At 43.1% G+C, this 22400-nt stretch overlaps 2 protein-coding genes across 4 annotated transcripts in view; both read left to right on the top strand.

The window, feature by feature from the left end:
* Positions 1-5510, top strand: part of LOC139312221 (zinc finger protein 721-like) — a 34847-nt gene extending 29337 nt beyond the window's left edge. Inside the window, exon 8 of the mRNA XM_070936823.1 lies at positions 4350-5510. Within this exon, the coding sequence (XP_070792924.1) occupies positions 4350-5444 (1095 nt within the window). The 3' untranslated portion in view covers positions 5445-5510. The remainder of the gene's footprint in view (positions 1-4349) is intronic.
* Positions 1-22400, top strand: part of LOC139312201 (zinc finger protein 3-like) — a 31225-nt gene that overhangs the window by 3918 nt on the left and 4907 nt on the right. The window contains exons 1-4 of one of the 3 annotated variants that reach the window (XM_070936800.1): positions 19197-19218; positions 20612-21230; positions 21915-22029; positions 22157-22224. In XM_070936800.1, the coding sequence (XP_070792901.1) occupies positions 20814-21230; positions 21915-22029; positions 22157-22224 (600 nt within the window). In that variant the 5' untranslated portion in view covers positions 19197-19218; positions 20612-20813. Of the gene's footprint in view, positions 1-19196; positions 19219-20611; positions 21231-21914; positions 22030-22156; positions 22225-22400 lie in introns of those variants that run through there. The other 2 variants (XM_070936802.1, XM_070936801.1) reach the window with 2 other exon arrangements.

Here is a 22400-nt window from a genome sequence, read left to right as displayed (position 1 = left end):
CTAAGGTAGGCAAATTGAGGACCCAGTTTGTGGGGGCAATAAGCTGACTTTGTATAAATATACAAAAGTATGAAGGCTATTGCTTAACGCATTTTAAGCCGCTCTGAGTCTCCAGAGAAGGGCAGCATATAAATCAAATTTTTAAAAAAGTGGGGGGGGGATGGGAGGGCCGGGACAAATCTGAAAGAAACAGACTGGCAAAGAGGCAGCCCTCAAGTGACTGCTCTCCTTCCTTCTGAAGTGAGGGTTGAAAAGCCCCATCGTTTCCAGCCACTATCCCACCGCCTGTCTTTGCTTGCGGAGTGTGAGGCAGAGCAACCTGCCCCTCTACTTGTCTTCCCTCACCTTGTGGAGGCACCAGCGACAACTAGAGGTGTGGGGGTGAGTGCGGAAGGCATGCGATCCGGCCTACTAGATGTTCTGTGAGGCTGCCTGCTTGGTTGCAGCTGTGGGCAAGCAAAGATGGACAGAGTGGGTGGAGGGTCCACAACAGCCCTTCTGGTAGGCCTGATCATGTACACCCCGTCAGTGCCACTGCTATGAGGCGAGGTAAGTGTTGGGGTGGGGGGGGGTGCCACAGCGCAATCCCTGCATTCTCAGCCCCCACTTTCCACCCTGGTCCTCCAGCTCCACCGCACACACTGTGCAAACAAAGACAGACGGTGGGATGGATTGCATGCCTCCCCTCACCCCCACGCGGGCTAAAGTTCCTTCCAGACACCATCTGGCCCCGTGCACATGCGAGACACCTCCTATGACAGCAATGCCCACTGCCCCACCCTCCCTGATGACGCAGAATCAGTCAAGTTGATAAAGCCTGCCTAAAATATTTTTTTAGTCACATGCCTTTTGTTCTGTCCATTTTGTCATCTAAAACACGGATTCCTACTAAGCATAACTACTTTCCTTAGTGTATATGTTTGCTTTGCGAATTTCTAAATAATAGGAAAGATCCTGCAGTCCCTCCTTGGTCTCTTCTGTACTTTCCCCCTTTCAGGAGAGTCTTGTGTCCTTTGAGGAGGTGGCTGTTGATTTCCCCGAGGAGGAGTGGTCTCAGCTGGATCCTCACCAAAGAGCTCTGCATTGGGAAGTCATGCTGGAGAATTATAAGAACGTGGTCTCTCTTGGTAAGGGTTTCCTACTCTCCAATCAGAGAGTTCAGGAAGACATTTTGTAGTTAGATGCCGTTAGTTAGTTCTTTTGAAAATATCTCTAAATAGATATCCCCTCTTCAGAGGGAGAAGGAAAAGTTCTGGTTTTCTACTCCTAGGAAGGAGATGGGTCTATGGCAGTGGTTCTCAACCTGGGGGTTGCGACCCCTTTGGGGGTTGAAAGGCCATTTCACAGGGGTCGCCAAAGCCCTCTCTCGCCCCCCCCACGCCTTCACTCACCCTCACCCTCTGCCTCTGTTGGATCGCCCGGTTGCCGTTCGCTTACCCCGCCCACTCCCAATCTATTGCTGCCTCCGGAGTCCAAGCTGATGGCTAGAGGGAAAAAAACTTTAAATTCTTGCTGCGGGGTTTCAAAGAGCTAGCTGCAAAGAGGTAAATTCCTGGAGCAAATTTTTTTCCCCCTAGCTATGCTGAAAAGAGAAAGCGAAAGCAGGGTCTTTGCTGCAACATGACAAAATGAGGCAGAGAGATTTCTTTTTCTTTTTCCTCACCAAAAAAGGTAGGTACAAAACTGCAAACAATGGGAAATTTAGGGCAAGAGGAGGTTCAATATTTTAAAACACAAAAGAAAAAAAGCTCTATTTAACTAGGGAATTGTAATAATTGAGATACTATTAATTGTATATTGTGTTGAAAGCAGAAATGGTTAAGTTGTGGTTTGGAGGAATATATGGGGGAAATTATTTGGTTTATTATTATTGGTAAATATAATTAATGGATTTGTAAGAAATTGGATTGCATGGAAATAATTGGAATATTCATGTTCATATTGATTAATATACAAAAAAGATAGTTATATAACTAATTGATTTATATTAAAATGTTGAATTTGTATTAAACAACTGTATTACATAATTAACCAATGTGAGGATGGATATAAAAATAGATGACAATGCGAAGGGGTATAATATAGAAGAGAAAAATTGAATTTGATTAAGATTAGAGATGAGGATGAAGGGTAATATTGGTTTTTTTAAAAAATAGATGAGGAATAAATATGGTAAAAAGGAAATATAGAAATTGTAAATTTAATTGAAATGATTAAATACTGTGTTGGAAGAAATATCCTTCAGGGTTCTGCTCCAAGTGGGGAAAAAGACACTGGAAACATGGAGACTGCTTGGAAAGATGGTTTAATGGTGGACAGGATCACATGGCTTGATGGGGTCCATTGTGTTAGTTTCTGTTGCTATTGTGTTGCAAATGTCCTTTGACAAATGATTGACTTTCTGCCTCTGGCCCATTAACAAAGGGTGGGGGGCAGGAAGGTGCAAGCTGCTTTGTCTGTAAAATATGCTTCTCCATTTCTCATCCAGGGAAATATAATATTCTGCCTTTTTAATATTTCCCAAAATATTTCATTCTTCTAGGAAAGGGGTGGATGCTAACCTCCTACAACTGTTTAAATTTGTGGACCAGCCAAATACTCTGTTCAAAAAAAATACGTTGTATGTTTGTATGTGTGTTTCTAATTATTGCTATTTATTCCTATTTGTTCTCTTTTATTCTTTAAAGTTTAACAATTCATTCTTTATCTTAATATCTTTATATTTGTTTGGGGTTGGCTTTCTTCCCTTTCATCTTTTTTATTGTACAGCAATCTTTCTCCTCAAACCTACCACCTCTGTCTTTTCTTTCTTACTTACTTTCTCTCCCCCCCTCTTTTTCTTCTCCCTACTTCCTCTTTCTCCTTCTCCTCCTCTCTTCCTCCCTCTCTTACCTTCACTCCTATTCTAATTTCCCTTCCCTTCCTTCATCCCTCTCTATTGCTGTATCCTTTTATGCATATGGACTACTCAGAGGGCTGAAAAAGTTATTTTTGACTGGTCCTCGCACTTTTGACCAGTCCTCGAATTTACGACTGTCGTCACATTTTATGTTTTTTGCCCTATCTTATACCATGTTGAAGAGAAGCAGTTGTGAAATGAGTGACATGGTTGTTAAGAATGCTGCACAGGCATAAATGTGAGGATGGTCATAAGTGTGAGGACCAGTCAAAAGTGTGAGGACCTGTCAGAAATGACTTTTTTCAGCCCTCTGAGTAGTCCCTATACACATAGCCATGGCCACCCGGTCACATGACCAGCTAGACACGCCCACCCGGTCACATGACCTCCAAGCCACGCCCACAAAATAAGCCACACCCACAGAACCGGTAGTAAAAAAAATTTAGAACCCACCCCTGGTTGGGGGTCACCACAACATGAGGAACTGTATTAAAGGGTCGCGGCATTAGGAAGGTTGAGAACCACTGGTCTATGGCATTCTGCTTAGATGTATCCGATCCCATCTGTTTTTGTGTTTCTATTTAAACTTTTTAGTGACAAAGTAATTCCTTAGTTTGAGGTAATGCCAAACTCCATCAAACAGATTTCAACTATTTCGGCCCAGATCCTTCTATATCATTCAAGTTTTTTGACTTAAGTCTTTTTCAAGGTTTTATGCCTCATCAGTAGAGATATTATCATTTCTATGATAATGATAACATGCCACTGTTAAGGATACAAATATGCAGTATATATTAGAATTTGGCACAATACCTGATGACAATTAATATGACTTCTGACAGAGTGATCTTTTTCCCTAATCTTTCTCTCACTTTCATTTCTCTTTCTCTTTGAAGGTGATAATGAGAATGACAATAAAGTCTCTGGAGAATCAATCAAAGTCTTTAGACAAGGAGAAGTAATGAAGAAACCTGCAATTCAAATAGAATTCCAAAGGCAGGAGAGAAACCTGTCAAATAACTGGAATAACGAAAGCTCATCATCTTCGATTGATGCTCAGATGCAGGGCTTTATTGATCAACGAGGAAAACTAAAGAAGCAATATATTGGGAAAAGTGTAAGTCTCTTCAAAGACACATTAGATGTAAATGGACCCTGTCCATCACAAGCCAAAGAACCAGCCAATATATGGAAAGATGAAGGAAAAAATTACAGTTGGATATTCCCACTTTCTCAAGAAAATGGGTCTCTTGAGTCACAGAAAAGTTTCCACATCGGAGAGAAGTCAAATAAATGTAATGAACATGGAAACAAGATTGTTAATAAAAGGACATGCACGAGGGAGAAGTCATATAATTGCATGGAGTGTGGAAAGGGCTTCAGGACAAGGAATGAACTTTTATCCCATCAAAGGATCCACACAGGGGAGAAGCCATATAAATGCATGGAGTGCGGAAAGGGCTTCAGAAGAAACAGTCATCTTAAATCCCATCAAAGGATCCACACAGGGGAGAAGCCATATAAATGCATGGAGTGTGGAAAGGGTTTCAGAAGAAACAGTCATCTTAAATCCCATCAAAGGATCCACACAAGGGAGAAGCCATATAAATGCATGGAGTGTGAAAAGGGCTTCAGAACAAGCAATGAACTTGCATCCCATCAATGGATCCACACAGGGGAGAAGCCATGTAAATGCATGGAGTGTGGAAAGGGCTTCAGAAGAAGCAGTCAACTTACATCCCATCAAAGGATCCACACAGGAGAGAAGCCATATAATTGCATGGAGTGTGGAAAAGGCTTCAGAACATGGAATGGAGTTGCATCCCATCAAAGGATCCACACAGGGGAGAAGCCATATAAATGCATGGAGTGTGGAAAGGGCTTCAGAAGAAACAGTCAACTTACAACCCATCAAAGGATCCACACAGGAGAGAAGCCATATAATTGCATGGAGTGTGGAAAGGGCTTCAGAACAAGGAATGAACTTGCATCCCATCAAAGGATCCACACAGGGGAGAAGCCATATAAATGCATGGAGTGCGGAAAGGGCTTCAGAAGAAACAGTCATCTTATATGCCATCAAAGGATCCACACAGGGGAGAAGCCATATAAATGCATGGAGTGTGGAAAGGGCTTTGGAAGAAGCAGTCAACTTACATCCCATCAATGGATCCACACAGGGGAGAAGCCATATAATTGCATGGAGTGTGGAAAGGGCTTCAGAACAAGGAATGAACTTGCATCCCATCAAAGGATCCACACAGGGGAGAAGCCATATAAATGCATGGAGTGTGGAAAGGGCTTCAGAACAAGCAGTGAACTTGCATCCCATCAAAGAATCCACACAGGGGAGAAGCCATATAAATGCATGGAGTGTGGAAAGGGCTTCAGAAGAAACAGTCAACTTACATCCCATCAATGGATCCACACAGGGGAGAAGCCATATAAATGCATGGAGTGTGGAAAGGGCTTCAGAAGAAACAGTCAACTTACATCCCATCAATGGATCCACACAGGGGAGAAGCCATATAAATGTGTAGAGTAGAGTAGAGTAGAGTAGAGTAGAGTAGAGTAGAGTAGAATAGAATAGAATAGAATAGAATAGAATAGAATAGAATAGAATAGAATAGAATAGAATAGAATAGAATAGAATAGAATAGAATAGAATAACAGAGTTGAAAAGGACCTTGGAGGTCTTCTAGTCCAACCCCCTGCCCAGGCAGGAAACCCTGCACCACTTCAGGGAAATGGTTATCCAATATCTTCTTAAAAATTTCCAGTATTGGGGCATTCACAACTTCTGCAGGCAAGTTGTTCCATTTATTAATTGTTCTAATTGTCAGGAAATTTCTCCTTAGTTCTTAACTTGCTTCTCTCCTTGATTAGTTTCCACCCATTGCTTCTTGTTCTACCCTCAGGTGCTTTGAAGAATAGTTTGACTCCCTCTTCTTTGTGGCAACCCCTGAGATATCGGAACATTGCTATCATATATCCCCTAGTCCTTCTTTTCATTAAACTAGACATACCCAGCCGTTCTTCATATGTTTCTGCCTCCAGTCCCCTAATCATCTTTGTTGCTCTTCTCTGCACTCTTTCTAGAGTCTCCACATCTTTTTTACATCATGGCGACCAAAACTGAATGCAATATTCCAAGTGTTTATAAATTATAAATTACCAAGTCATTATAAAGTGGTATTAACACTTCACATGATCTTGATTCTATCCCTCTGTTTATGCAGCCCAGAACTGTGTTGCCTTTTTTGGCAGCTGCTGCACACTGCTGGCTCATATTTAAATGGTTGTCTACTAGGACTCCAAGATCCCTCTCACAGTTACTACTATTGAGCAAGGTACCGCATATATGGTACCTGTGCATTTTGTTTTTCTTCCCTAAATGTAGAACTTTGCTTTTTTTCACTGTTGAATTTCATTTTGTTAGATAGCGCCCAATGTTTGTCAAGATCCTTCTGTATCTTGAGCCTATCTTCTGGAGTGTTGGGTATTCCTGCCAGCTTGGTGTCATCTGCAAATTTGATGAGTTCTCCATCTATCCCCTCATCCAATTCATCGATGAAGATGTTAAAGAGCATGGAAAGAATGTGGAAAGGACTTCAGTACAAGCAGTCATCTTACATGCCATTGAAGGATCCACACAAGGGAGAATCCATATAGATGCTTGGAATGTGGAAAGGGCTTCAGCACCCCCCATAGTCTTTTTTCCCATAGTATGATTCATAGACTGGAGAATCCCCAAAACAAAGATACATTTGGATGAGAATGTGTGCTAACTATTGATTTAATGGGTTCTATGTATGGATTTCCAATTTACGGACTGAACTCTGAAAAAGGGTTTTGAATGTATCTGTATATACAGTATATAGCAGTGTTAAACTGGCGGCTCACGGGCTGATTGCATCACATGCAGGACACGCCCATCCCCCAGCTCCGCGAATAGGGAATGCAATGCATCACATAATGGTAATGTCATGCGGGGAGTTTGAAACCCGTGGTATATAGGTTCATTTTATTTATTTTTTAGAAATGAGCTTCCTGTTCCCCAACTGTCATCATTCCCCCAGTTAGTCATAGCTCTCAGAGGGATGCGAAGACGTCTAACAGATGCTGCTTCCCTAAACCCAAAAGGAAAATATCAAAAAATAATCAAATTGCACCCATGGTGTAGAACTGGGATCCCCAAAAGTAATTAAATTTGCATCCTCCATGTAGAACTGAGACCTGAGTCAGCCGGTATATATGCAGAAACATTGAACATTATTCAGTCAAAGGCCTCATGATATGAGGGAATTGTCACATGGAGATCAATCTAGAGTGTGTGGGAAGAGCTGAAAGGATGAACAATTAAAAGAAATTTAATAGTTGAAAGTTGCAGTTATATTGAGAAGCTTACTCGGGTTTCAACCAAGGTTTAAAAACTTTTATGCAGCTTGTTTTACTTGCTTAGGTTTTTTTTAGCCTGCTGTGTAGTTTTATGTCTCTCCCAGGTTTGTTTCACCTACCTCCCTGAACACAGAGGTGTAGCTTCTGACGGATTTCCTTTTCACTTTCGTGCAGCCTAACTTCTGATAAGAACCATGTTGCAATTAGCTAAAAAGTGGTGAGCAGGACCACCCAGTGAGTGTAGGTGAAATCCTAAATTCTGAATCATGCATACATCACTCTCAAAGGTGAAATTTTCCTAGAATCATAAGGTCTGTTCTGTCTTCATTATACGTTACATGTTGCTCTGTGTGCAGCTAAACCCAACTATCCTCCAATAAAACAGACCATGTGCGTAAATCTGGATGCTTTATTAAAGGAACAGGATGGGTGAAACTGGAAAAATAGAAATACAGGTATTCCTTGAGGTACGAACCTAATGGAGCCTGCCCATTAGGTTCGTACCTCAAAAAATGTGTCAAATGAATCAGATTCAATTTTACAAATTTTTAAAATCAAATTCATTAATTGAATCAAATGGCTTGTTAAATGAATGAAGATCTGACTTACTTCCTGCAGGCCGCTGATCAGTTGTTTCCACCGCTGATCAGCTGATTCCGGTTCAGCTGAAAGAGTAACTAAACTTCCAAGCAGACTCGCAGAGCTCTCCGTTTGTAGTTTTAAAAAAATCCACTTGCTGCTCATCAGCTCAAGCGTCTTCAGACAGCTGCCCAGATGGGGTTTGGTGGTAATTTACAGAACTCTCACATTGCAGTTTTTTTTTAAAAAAAAACCTCCTGCCACTGCAGTAATTAGTTTAAGAGTCTCCAGCCAGGCTCCCAGAGGAAGATGGGGGAGGAATTTATAGAACTCTTGGCTGAAATCTTGAAAACCAGCAGTTTAGAGTAGAGATACAGCACACCACATTATGGAATGCTTTCTGTAGATGCTGGCTAGCATTTCTACAAGCAGTTTCAAAGCAAATGCAAACAAACTTTATCTTTTCAAAGAACTGTACTTACAAGTTCTACTTACCTTTACTACTGGTTCACAACGGGGCCACGTGTATATTTCTTTTTATCGCCGCATTTAGTCCATTTACATTTAGTGATATTGCTCTTAATTCCTTCTTCCATGGTTTACTTGTTACTAGTTTTTCGCCCTTGTCTCTCTTTGTTCCATTGGATCTTTAGATCTTGCCCCCTCTCTTAATGCTCTTTCTTCTTTTGTTTTTTCATCTTTATCTTTCTCTTCATCTCTCTGTTTTGTCTCGCCTACTGCACCCTGATCTTCCTCTAACGGTCCACAAAATTGTTTATGAAACAACTTTGCTTTTTCAATGGAATCAAGTCTATGTCTTTGTTCTTGCCATGTCACCATAATTCCTTCAGGTATTAACCATCTAAAACTCACTCCTTTAAATATTAAATATTTTGTTAGGAATTGATATTCTCTCCTCAGATCCCTAACTCTTCTGGGTATTTGTTGTAGAACCACAAGTTCTTTATTTTTATGTTTCAATGGTGTAATTCTTGCTGCTTGTAGAATCTTTCCTTTTTTGTGAATTTTACATGTACTTCTCTTGGTAATTTATTCCTCATTGCATATCTTGTATATACTCTAAACGCTTCATCAATCTCATTTAAAATATTTTCCTTGGGTTGTTCCAAAGCTTCTGACAAAATCTCAGCAATTAGCTTGGGTAAATTTTCTCCTTTTTCTTCCTCTATATTTTGAAATCTTAAGTAGAATTCAGAATATTCCATTTCAAATGAGATAATTGGTTTTTCTTGTAATTTGTCCGTTGACGCTAATTTCTCTTCTAATTCCTCAACTTTCTTCTCTGTAATATCTGCTTTTTCTTCTACTTTTTGAATTCTCTCTTCATTTTTCCCCATCATCACTTTCATCTCTTTTAACTCTTGTTTTATATCATCATGAAGCAATTGCATAAAATTTCTTAGTTCCATCATCTCTGACGTTTTCTGTGTTTCTGCCGCTGAAGGATTTGATGCAGGATGCAAATGAGCTGTAAATTTCTTCATTTTAATATTTTATAATCCATTTGTGGTTAAATTATAAATCAAATCTCTAATCCACCCAATGGTTGGATTAGCAAAAAATTAAGAAAGAGAAGAGAAAAAGTCCCAATCAATCACCTCCCTCCAAAAATTTAAGGTTCCCAATCTCCCATATAAAAATTTAAAAATGAAGTATAGGAAAAAAAAAGAAAAAAAGACAAAGAAAAATTAATCCAATTGTCCAGAGGGCATAAATTCAAAAAAGAGGGGGAGGGAAGAAAAAAGAAAAAAAGAGACAAAGATCCAATAAAAGGTAGCCAAAAGAAAAAGTTTTTTTTCTGACTCTTCAAGTCATAATCCAAAATTTTTAGAAATCTAATTCTATTGAGTTCAATAAAAAGGCATCTGGGTAAAAGAAAACAAGTCAAAAACAAAGTACTTCAAAGAGTTTATAAAAAGATATACAAACTGGTCACCCCAGGAAAGAAGGAACAATTATGTAAAGTTCAAAGCAAAAAAAAAAGTTCAAAAACAAGTTCAAAGCCGGGCGCAGTGGCGCAAGCCTGTAATCCAGCTACTCCGGAGGCTGAGGCTGGCGGATCGCTTGAGCTCAGGAGTTCTGGGATGCAGTGGGCTATGCCGATCGGGTGTCCGCACTAAGTTGACTTCCCAAAAGTCAAAAAAGCTTGGTTCCAAGTATGTGGGTCCATTTCGTGTGCTTAAGATTGATTAATCCAGTAACAGTTGAATTAGAGTTGCCAAAAAGGTTGAGATGAATACACCCTGTATTTCATGTTAGCTTGTTGAAACCTGAACACTCGTCTCCGCTAAGGCCGAAACGAAGCTCCCCTCCAGTTCCCATACTCATAGAGGGGGAGCAGCATTTTGAAGTTAAGGAAATTTTAGACTCTAGGAAACACCATGGTAAAGTGTAATATCTGGTGGCCTGGAAACATTTCCGTTTGTCTCAAGCTGAATGGGTGAATAAACGGGATGTCCGGGCCCCAAAGAAAGTACAGCAAGTCTATACCAAGTACCCAGATAAACCTTAATTCCTGTATATATTTTGTTTTCCCTTTTTCCTTCTTCTTTCTATTCTAGGACTAACGTCTTTTCTGCAGAGGGGCCGAATGTCAGCCTCCGCTTTTACTACTTCAGCTGCCATAAGAAACGGGTGGGAAACAGGGGGGGGAAGGGGGGGAAGGGGGCAGGAGGAGTCTTTCCAAGAAACGAAACAGATTCTCCGAAGGAGCCGTCAGACCAACCGTCATTACATTCCTGAAGGATGACGTTGCCAGACGTGATTCCACCTGACCTTTGGGAGACCTTTGGATTGGATGATGGACGATGGACAAGGGGGGGAGATGCTTTCTAGATGCAATTTCGCGCGTTTTGCTTAGTTCCAGCTTATTGTCAGGTATGCTTCCTTCAAAATCCAGGAAAGAATGATCCAAACTCCATTATTTATAGAGATTAGTACTTTTACTGAAAATGAAGCGATCGCAACCCAGGTAAAGCTGGAACTAAGCAAAACGCGCGAAATTGCATCTAGAAAGCATCTCCCCCCCCATTGTCCATCGTCCATCATCCAATCCAAAGGTCTCCCAAAGGTCAGGTGGAATCACGTCTGGCAATGTCATCCATCAGGAATGTAATGACGGTTGGTCTGACGGCTCCTTTGGAGAATCGGTTTCGTTTCTTGGAAAGACTCCTGCGCCCTTCTCCCCCTTCGCCCCCCTGTTTCCCACCCGTTTCTTATGGCAGCTGAAACAGTAAAAGCGGAGGCTGACATTTAATCTCTCTTCCACAGCTGTACAATTATCATTCAGCCAAAATGTCAAGGTCAGTTATTTATTAAAATTTCTTCAAAGTATATATCTTTTTTTTCCTTTCGCCACTAGATGGCACTACAGGTTAAGTTTTAACATTTAACATAGCACTTTCAGTTCTTTAAGATTTGTTGATTCAAGATTCTTGTAGCAATCATCCCCATTCTATAATAATTCATTCAAATGGGATTTAAATGAATGTCCCAATTCTTATTATCAATTTTAAAAAGGTTCAAAATTCCCCAAGTTCTCTCTTTCTTTTTTCAATAGCAAAATAGTAAAAAAGCTTCCGGTTTCGCTTTCCGCACTGCCAAATTACTGAATTTGATAGTGGATACACACCCACTCTCACTCCTCTCTTTCAGCTAGTCTTTTCCACCCTGTGAATTTTCCAGGTGGATTTGAAGAGAAACTCTTGGTAAAAAAAATCAAAACACTCTCACCTCCATGTGACATGCTGTCTTAATTCATCCACTTTTGTTGTAGCTGCCCCAGCTTCCTAGTGACATCTAGGTCACTTTCTGTGCTGTCCGATTTGAGGAACTTCTTCCAGTCCTACCAGGGAGTTTGCAGACTCCCTGTGTTGACCAATATATGCTCCTCTTGTTTGTCATCCCTAGAAGATGCTTAGGTCCCTGGGGACCTTCGGACCACGGAGATATCGATGGGTCCTTGAGAGCCCTCAAAAAGCCCGTCGTTCTGCCGTGATGCTGGCCATGCCTCCCCTAGCTCAATTTATTGAGGGCTGCATCAGCATTATGGTTGCTCTCAAAGAGCCAGCTGCGAAGCTTTCTGGGCTGGCGGTCCCCTCCCCACCGCCAGTGTCTCCCAAAACCGCTGGTGTTGTAGCTGTCCATGCCACCACTGCCCTCTCCTGCCACCGCCGCCACCTTTCCTTTGAGGCACATGGAAGATCTAGAAGGTAAGGCCGACACTGGCGGTGGGAAAGGGAGACTTGATGTGCTTGGCTGAAGACCCGTCTTGGGGGGACATGGCGAGGCTCTCTTGCCTTTTGGGCCTGGTGTGCTTGGCCTCGGGGGACGCCACGTGGCTACAAAACATACTGGGTTGGGCAGCCCCCTTTCCACCAGACAACAGCTCCTGAAGCCGCTGCCTTTGCAGTGGGGGAATTGGGGGGGGCAGCCTGGTAAGCTTCGCAGCAGCCGCATGGCTACAAAGTTTGCCAGGCCGGGCAGCCCCCTTTCCGCTGGCCAGCAGTTCTCAAAGCCACTGCCTTTGCAGCCACAGTGGGGATGGTGGGGGGACAGCTTGCTGGGCTGGCGGCTTTGCCCTCCCCGCCACCATTGCCCCCTTCTGCCAAGGCTGCTGCTACCATCTCCTGCTACTGCCACCACCACTGCCCCTATCAGCCCTAGCACAGTGGCTGCAGCATCTCCCCGAAAGACCGCCCGCTGTCAGCCTTCAGAGGCGCGTGGAAGATCTTCCTTGCCGATGCAGCGGGGGAGGGAGATCTGCTGCGCTTGGCCAAAAAGCTAAGGGGACATGGTGAGGCTCACTCACCTTTTGGGCCTGGTGTGCTTGGCCTCGGGGTACATGCTGCTGTCTTCCTTCTCCTGCCACTGCTGCTGCTCTGGAGCTCACCGGATCACTTCGTCCCCGACCAGGTGTGTGTGTGAGAGAGAGAGAGAGAAGAAAGAAAGAGACAAGAAAGAAAGAGGAAGTGTGCGCACGCTTATGTGGGGGCGGGGAGATCACACGCTCATGCTTGGGGGGCTGGGGGGAGCATGCACACCCCCCATGGCCCGTTTTTGGTCTCAGGAGGCTGCAGGGAGGCCTGCTAGGGCCAAAATGGGGGTGGGGTCACGCAAGAATGCATGGGGGAGTGGGGGAAGTCATGCACGCATGCATGGGAGGACGGGGAATTTGGGGGGTCTTGCGTGCATGTGCAGGGGGCCACATTGCATTATGGGTACTGGCACGTGCACGTTTTCAGCACACAACGAGAAAAGGGTTAGCCATCACTGTAATATAAGGTCCTCCTATTCCCAATAGAGATCTATAGAATGCTTCTGCCTACTTTATTAATTATGTATTTTAAAATTGTGTCTCCCTCGCATGGAAGAGTAGAAAGGTGTTGACTCTTCTTTACTGTGGAGCTGAAATGGTTAAAATTCCAATTCAAGTAAGCGGAGGAAACTTATTAGATTTGTATTCTCTCTTCAGAAAGTCAAGCTGGTCTATATAGTAATGTCACCTTTCATTTTTCCTTCTTGTTTGGGTTGACTTATTCCTTTACAGAATAATAGAAGTGGATGGGATCTTGGAGATCTTTTAGTCCATGGGTCCTAAAACTACGGCCTGTGAGCCGCATGTGGCCCACCAAAGCCATTAATCCAGCCCACGTAGGACCATGAGGCTGCCCTGCCCACATCGCCCTGCCCACCCTTCAGCCGAGTGTAGGACTTACCTTCGGGAGCCTTGCAGGGTGGGAATGGAGATTTTGCAATATTCTTCCCTGCCACACTCATGACGCCACGCCCACAGAACTGGTAGGGAAAATTTTGAATTTCACCCCTGCCCAGGAGGCCAAAAGATGGACTAAAATGGCCTGTTTTTTGCCTCTCCTGTCTCCAGAAGATAGAGAAAGAGAGACAGAGGAAGAGAGAGACACACACATAGAGAGGGAGGGAGGGAGGGAGGGAGGGAGGGAGGGAGAGACAGGAAGAGAGAGAGAGAAAGAGGGAGAGACAGAGATATAAAGAGAGAAAGAGAAGGAGAGAGAGAAAGAGAGGTAGAGAGAGATTTCTCAAGCTCCTTGGGGCTGACAAGAATTGCTGCAAAACTGAGTTTTCTGAAGTGGACCACTAGACTCCTAAACAACTGAAAAAATTATATGGCAAGGGGAAAAAGCAGGAACAAGCATAAAAATGCTTCAGGACATGAGATTATGTGGAGGATTTGGACTGCCGAATTGGGAATTATATTACCAGGCAGCAGCATTGACTTGGATGAAGGAATAGGTTGAATTAAGAAATACAAGACTATTAACATTGGAAGGTCATGATTTACAACTGGGATGGCATGCATTCTTATGGTATGGTAGAAATAAGATACATACCAGGAGTGAAATGCTCCCGGTTCAGACCAGATCACCTGATCCGGTAGCGATGGAGGCGGGTGGTTCGGAGAACTGGTAGCAAAAATCCCTGCCCCCACCCCATGCCCAGCTGAGCCACGCAATCATCAGAGGCTTTTTTTTTTTTACTTTTAAAAGCACTTTTTCTACAACCTCTTCAGCCGAAAAAATGCTTTTAAAAGTTTTTTAAAAAAGCCTCTGATGATCGCGCAGCTCAGCTGGGATCGTCAGAGGCTTTTAAAAGCATTTTTTTCTGCAACCTCTTAAGGTTGTAGAAAAAATGCTTTTAAAAATAAAAAAAAAGTTGGCCACGCCCACCCAGTCACATTACCCCACCACCACCAAGCCACGCCCACAGAACCGGTAGTAACAAATTTTAGATTTCACCCCTGATACATACGTACTTTCATAGACATTATATAAGGAATGCATTGTTATTGGTGTGGGAGAAAGTTAGAGGTAAATACTGTATTATGTAAAAATACCAATATGATTATCAACAATGGAAGCTTTAATACACCCAAATGTTTTTAACTTTGGAAATGTTGTTAGATACAAGGATTTATTAACAGATAAGGGGGAATTGAAAGGGAAACGAAAATTGGAACAACGGGATTGAGATGGACTGGTATATGTACATGCAGATACAAACAAGATATGAAAAAGATGCTAAATTATATGGTTTTTATTCCGAAAAGAAAAGAGTTGGATGGGATACTCACAGGAACAGTAGATAAATTAATTAAAAAATTCTGTAACTTCTTACTTGGCATTGAACTGTAGGGGGAGTAAGTAAAGGAAACAATGATAGCCTTGGCAAAGAATCTTGGATATTCAATTAATTTAGATAAATGGCAACAGTTATGGGAAAGGAATTATAAATTAACAATGTCCACTGCATATAAGGAAAATCAATATAAGATATTATATATAAAGTTTTTTATTTTTAAAATATATAAAATGTTTGAGAGATGGCATATGCCCCCTGAGAAACTGTCAAAAATGTTTAAAGATAAATCAGCTAAATGTTGGAAATGTCACCAGTTACCAGGTTCATATTATCATATGTGGTGGACATGTTCAAAAGCTAAAAATTATTGGAATAAAATTAAGATATGGCTGGAAGAAATGATACAACAATGTATTGATTTAAAACCAGAGCTGTTCCTATTGGGTATCCTTCCAGAAAAAAATAGTATAGAAAATATCTATTTGATTATACATGTAATAACAGCTGCAAGAATTGTTTATGCACAACAATGGAAAGCAGAGAAAATACCTTTGGAAGGAGAAGTAATTAAAAAAAATTTAGAGGGTGCAGAAATGAATAGATTGACTTTGATGATTAAAGAAAGAGAAGATTCAGAATACTTTAAGATATGGAATCAATTTTACCATTGGTTAGAAAAGAGATACAAATAAGTAAATTAATAGTTATGTATAAAAATGCTATAATCAGAATATTCTGTTAGTGATGAATTGTTGTAATGGACTTGGCGACAATGAAGATAGAAGAAACAACAAAAAGAACTATTGTAGACAACACCGAGATGTCACATGGAAGGAATGACTGATCTATTAAATGTTTGTTTCTTTAAAAAAAAAAGAAAAAAAAAAGGATTACCCAACTCCCTTTCAGAACACAAAGCCCATATTGCACAAACCCCAAACTTCAAAGTTACAGAACCATGTAAGAAGCCTTCCACTCACCCAGTTAGTTGGTCAGCTGCCCCAGAACTGCACGCTGTGCGTACATCCAGATACAATCATTTGAGTCTTGGGAGTGGGAGACTCCCAGATCCCATGATCAATGATTCTAACAGGCAGAGGGGAAAGCAGAGCTCCAGACGAGGAATAAATTCAGGTCCCAGAAAAGAAAGGGGTGGAACTGGATAGTCTTTCTGCCCCATTTCTTCGGAAAAACTCCTGCATAGGGGGAGTGGGTGAGCTTGCATGGCAAAGGTTGAGCAGGAAATCAGGAACGGTCAGCAAGGAAGAGATGCAAAAGATTATGCCTGCATTCCCATTATGGGCCAGATGACACTAAACTAGGTTTGGTGCCTCTGCAGTTCAATTTACCATGGGAGGGTAGTGAACCAGATCATCATGTTAAGCCTTTGTGTTTCACGTACGTGAACTGAGCCCCTCAATTTGGTTGACCTGTTTGTGTTCAGGGCATGTTGTGCGAACTTGCATGGCTGAGCGTAGGAAAAAAGAGAAATGGAGCGTCCTAAAGTAGGGTAAATTGACTGGCATTTCATTTGATGTGGGCTGAATTTTCATCATTTGATAAATACACTGAATATTCTAGGTGGAAGTCATCAATTTACCATCTCAGAAAAGTCCTCCTATGGGGATTTATTTATTTATTTATTTATTCGAATTTCTATACCGCCCTTCTCCTTTCGGACTCAGGGCGGTGAACAGCCTGATAAAAAACATCTATACAAACATCACGGTTAAAAAATAAAGTTAAAATAATTTATAAATTTGGCCCATAATTTAAAACTTGTCAATTTAAAATAAATATTAAAATTTTAAAACTAACCCTAAAATCAGGACAGACCGGCTAACTGAAAAAAATAAGTTTTTAGGGCCCGACGAAAAATCCGGAGGTCGGAGATCACTCGTATCTCTGGGGGTAGATTGTTCCATAGGGTAGGTGCCACCACAGAGAAGGCTCTCCTCCTGGGGGTCGTCAGCCGGCATTGTCTGGCCGACGGCACCCTGAGGAGGCCCTCTCTGTGGGAGCAAACCGGCCGGTGGGAGGCTATTGGTGGCAGAAGGCGGTCCCGTAAGTACCCTGGCCCTAAGCCATGGAGCGCTTTAAAGGTGATCACCAACACCTTGAAGCGCACCCGGAAGTCCACCGGAAGCCAATGCAGCTCGCGCAGGAGAGGAGTCACATGGGAGCGCCCCGTCGCTCCCATAATCCCCCGCGCAGCCGCATTCTGCACCAGTTGGAGCCTCCGGGTGTACCCCAAGGGGAGCCCCATGTAGAGAGCATTACAATAGTCCAGACGAGAAGTGACGAGTGCTTGAGTGACCGTGCGTAGGGAGTCCCGGTCCAGAAAGGGGCGCAACTGGCGTATCAGGTGAACCTGACAAAAAGCCCCCCTGGCCACGGCTGTCATATGCCCCTCTAAAGACAGCTGCGCATCCAGGAGGACACCCAAGTTGCGGGCCCTCTCTGTGGGGGCCAATGATTCGCCCCCAATAACCAGCAATGGCGTCAGCTGGCTATACCGGGACGCCGGCAGCCACAGCCACTTGGTCTTGGAATGGTTGAGTCGAAGCCTGTTTCTCCCCATCCAGACCCGCACGGCCTCCAGGCACTGGGACATCACTTCCAAGGCATCATTGGGATGGTCTGGGGTGGAAATGTACAGCTGAGTATCATCAGCGTACTGATGGAACTCCACCCCAAAACCAAGGATGATCTCACCCAGCGGCTTCACATAAATGTTGAACAGGAGGGGCGAGAGGACCGACCCTTGCGGCACCCCACAAACAAGGCGCCTTGGGGTCGACCGCTGCCCCCCTGTCAACACAGATTGCGACCGGTCGGAGAGATAGGAGGAGAACCACCGCAAAACAGTGCCCCCCACTCCCAGTCCCTCCAGCCGGCGCAACATGATACCATGGTCGATGGTATCAAAAGCCGCTGAGAGGTCTAATAGGACCAGGATAGAGGAATAACCCCTATCCCGGGCCCTCCAGAGATCATCCACCAATGCGACCAATGCCGTTTCCGTGCTGTACCCAGGTCTGAAGCCGGACTGGAGCGGATCCAGATAGACAGCTTCATCCAGGTATGAGTGTTGTTGAATGGTTGTTGAGGAATTAATGGCTTGTTCTCATATTCCCCTGGTTACATGAACATTGCTATACTTGGAAAAGCATTGAAAAGGACATTCAGTAACCAGATTATTATTTCCCTGTCCTTCAGGAAATCGGCTGATGTACATATTATAGGTAGTCCTCGACTGAGCATGGAAGGGTAGGAAGAAGTTGACTCATCCATATGGTAGAGCTGAGATAGTGGTCAAAATTCCAACTCAATGCAAAATGAGGAAATTTATTAGATTTGTATTCTCCCTTTCCTTTGGAAAATCAAGCTGGAGTACATTGTACAGTCACCTTTCCTTCTTGTTTCGGTTGACTTATTCCTTTCTTCCTCAGCAACAGATTTAAATGAGATTCTTATTAGGGAATGGCTTTTTTTCTAATACCACTACTAGAATGCTCTTTACTACAGTAGAACAATGCCAAAGCTTCTCAATCAAGGAGTCCCTTCCTGGCCTCCCATGGGAAATGCACCATTTCTCCGCTCTTTCCATGAGCACCTTCCGTGTACAGAAAATGCACCAGGGGGGGCACTTCAGCTTTGGGCCCCTGTTGCAAGTTGGAAAGAAGTGACATCATTCAGTTTTTCCTTTCTAGGATACTGGACTCTCTCTCACTTTAACCCTTTGAGCTCTGCAGGAGGTTAAAAAGGGGTCAAGATAGTCTTAAAGATTCAGAAGTGGAAAAGATAGGTAGAGGTGGAGAAGGCAGGTTTGTGTGTGTGTGTTGCCTAGTCCTCATCCAGGTTCAGTTTTTTTGAGTTTGAGGAGTGGGAGATCCCTTCCTGAGACCCCCTGTTTCCCTCCCTCCTAACCCCCCTTTCCCATGGTTGTAAGAGGCATGGCCAAAGGCTTCCCAGTCAAGGAGCCCCTTCCTGCCCCCCCCCCCATTTCTCTGGTCTTTGCATGAGCAGCTTCCGTGCACAGAAAATCCACCAGGGGGGGCACTTCAGCTTTGGGCCTTACAAGTTGGGAAGGCAGTGACTTTATTCAGTTTTTGCCTTTCCAGGACACTGGACTCTCTCTCACTTTAACCCTTTGAGCTCTGCAGGAGTTTGAAAGGCGGAAACAAAATCCAGAGGTGGAGAAGGTAGGTCTCTCTCTCTCTCTCTCTCTCTCTCTCCCCCTCTCTCTCTCCCTCCCTCCCTCTCTGTCTCTCTCTCTGTGTTGCCTACTCCTCATCCAGGTTCAGTTTTTTGAGTTTGAGGAGTGGGAGATCCCTTCCTGGGACCCCCTGTTTCCCTCCCTCCTAACCCCCCTTTCCCATGATTGTAAGAGGCATGGGGGAAAGCTTCCCAGTCAAGGAGCCCCTAAAAGAAAAGGCGGGACAAGGCGATATAATTGGGGATGTGTGTTGATGAATGGGCCAATCCACTGCTTTCTGGTTGTTTGAATATATTCTCTTTTCTATAAGAGAATCACAAAATGGAACTCATTTGTTCATCTTCTTTAGAGACAACATTATTTCTTTGGCTAAGAGGACTTTAGGTATTCCCATGGCTAGGTGAACATTGCTATGAATGTGTGGGAAGCCCCTCCCCCCAAGAATGAAATATTTGGGGGAATATTAAAAAGAAGCAGAGTATTATATTTCCCCTAAGGGAGAAATGGAGACACATGCTCTTGAGGGAGGCAGAAACCAGCCTCAATCTCCCTGCCCCAAGCGGAAACTGAGGAGGCCAGCTTTTAGAAATGGAGATTTTGTAATCCATTCAGAAAGACTGGGTCAGGCAGAAACATCAAATAAGCAACACAATTAAGCCAAAGGTTGACCAAATTAGCTCAGACAAAGACCTAGGATTTGCATTTCCCCATTTGCCTATAGAGCCAACCATGATCCCATAGGAATCCAGAAGGTATAAAATCCACCCACTCTAAACTCCATTTTGTCAGCTGTCCCAGAATCACATGTGGTTGGTGGATCTGCTTCAACAATAAAGGGAACCTTTTTTTCCAATCGGCCTCCAGCCGCCATTTTATTTCCAGCGCCTTCCTCCTGTATTGGAACTGAACCAGATGGATATGTAGGAAGTTAGCACGCACCCCTTTCCTGGAAGAGTGAAATATTTTAGGAAATATGAAAAAGACAGAATATTATATTTCCCTGGATGAGAAATGGCGAAGCATATTTTACAGACAAAGCAGCTCCCACCTTCCTGCCCTCCACCCTTTGTCAATGGGCCATTAAGGCCTGGGCCAGTCTATTCTACATAACAAAGATCTGCCTCCTTCAGGCAGAGCCAAAGTAGGAATTGCCAAAGATCCAACAAAGATAGGATTAGCCCTCTACACAATAGCAGCAGAAACTCACCACATGTGACCTGGGAAGCACATGTGACCATCAGCCAGCAAGGCTAGCTAAAACCCCCACCTCCTGGGAGTCCGACAACCAATCAGGATACTCTTTTGGGGCCCCAAGAAATGCAGAGCCAGAGAGAGCATAAAAACCCGAAGATTTTCTGTATCTCCCCTTTTCTGTTCAGGAACTCAAGCCATGTGATCCTGTCCACCATTAAACCATCTTTCCAAGCAGTCTCCATGTTTCCAGTGTCTGTTTCCCCACTTGGAGTAGAACCCAGAGGATATTTCTTGCAACAGATATTTCTTCCAAGAAATGAAAAAGCATTTGGAGGTACACAACTTTCCTTCCACTAATTTAGAATTGCATTATAGGACAGAGAAAGAATGGCAAGCCGTCCTTTAGCAAGTGGGGGAAGTGGAAAAGGCCCTTCCGATGCTCAGTCTGGAATCCACGGGGAGAGCTGGACAAGAACTGGGCAGAAGATGCTGGAAGAAGGAACCATCATTTCACAAGTTCACGCCTGGAACTTCAGGAGCATCCAATATCGGGAGGATGAGGGTCCCCGAGGACTTTGCAGCCGACTCCATTCCTTTTGTAGCCGATGGTTGAAACCAGAAAAGTACACAAAAGTGCAGGTGCTGGACCTGGTGGTTCTGGAGCAGTTCCTGGCGCTTCTGCCCCTGCAGATGGAGAGCTGGGTGCGGGAGTGTGGAGCAGAGACCAGCTCCCAGGCGGTGGCCCTGGTTGAAGGCTTCCTCCTGAGCCAGGCGGAGGAGAAGAAGGAGCAGGTTGAGTTGCAGGTGAGAGGATGTCCTCTTGGGACTCCAGAAAAAGTTGAATATAATAAACAAGAAGTTCACATTTTTGTATCCTATTAATAGTTTTATTAAGCTTATCAAGATATAAAATACAAAAAAATGAAAATAGTAGGAAATGGTGGGTGGGAAGGGAAGGGAAAGAAATGTAGGGAAAAGGGGGGAAAGAAAGAAAACTATTGACTTTTTTTAGCGCAGTCATATAAAATGATAACATTACAGTTTCAATGTTTTACATATTTATTTGAACATGTATTTGAAATTTCATTATATATCTTTGGTAGTTTATCAGCGTTAACTAGAAGGATACATCATTTTATAAAAGATTTATTTTAAAATATAATTTAATACAAATTTTAAACTCTTCAACCACATGTCTTCCCCTTGTTCAGGCATTATATTATACACAAACATATTTGCCTTTGGATCAATGTATTCAAATTTTGATGTCTTCTTACGAGCCTTTCCTGAAATTCATACTATGTGTAGATGCTTCACTAATCTTTGTGTAGTTCCCTTATCCATTCTAGAAGAAAGATTTTGCACAGGGATTTTTTTCTTCCTTCCCAGCCTAATTGATCGACACTGAGTGATTTGCAGTGGTGTTCACTGGAAAAGAAACCACTTCATGATGTGTGGTGTCCATTAATTCTTTTCTCCTATTTCAAGTCCTTCGCAATGGAGATCAGAGATCCTGAGAGAAAGAGGCATCTGTCAAATCTCCCTGAAGAACTGTCTTTCAGGGGGATCCCTCCGGGAGATCCAATTCAGGACACCTCAGGAGGTAATATAAGGTCCTTCCACTCCTTTGATGAATCCTAACTTTCTCATCTTCTCGGTGTCCTCTCCTCTATAGCATTCCTCCTCCCATTTCACTAATGATGCTTTTTGAAATTCTGTCTTCCTCACAGGGAAGAATAGAAGGAAGTTGACTCTTTGTTTTGGGGGATTGGAAACGAGGATTGAACCTCCAACTCAGGTAAGAGAAGAACATTCATTTACTAGATTTTTATTTTCCATTTCCCTCAGGAAATCAGAGGATATGGACCAGGGGTGAGTTCTACTTACCTTTACTACCGGTTCGCAGCGGAGCCGCGCGTGCGTGCTTGCTTCGGTCATGCGCGTGTGTGCTCTTCTGCACATGTGCAGAAGCAT

This window comes from Pituophis catenifer, unplaced genomic scaffold, assembly GCF_029215685.1.
Source record: "Pituophis catenifer annectens isolate HBS135680 unplaced genomic scaffold, rPitCat1.0.hap2 SCAF_2, whole genome shotgun sequence".
In the NCBI taxonomy this organism is placed as follows: Eukaryota; Metazoa; Chordata; class Lepidosauria; order Squamata; family Colubridae; genus Pituophis; species Pituophis catenifer.
This window is presented reverse-complemented; position numbering and strand designations above follow the sequence as displayed.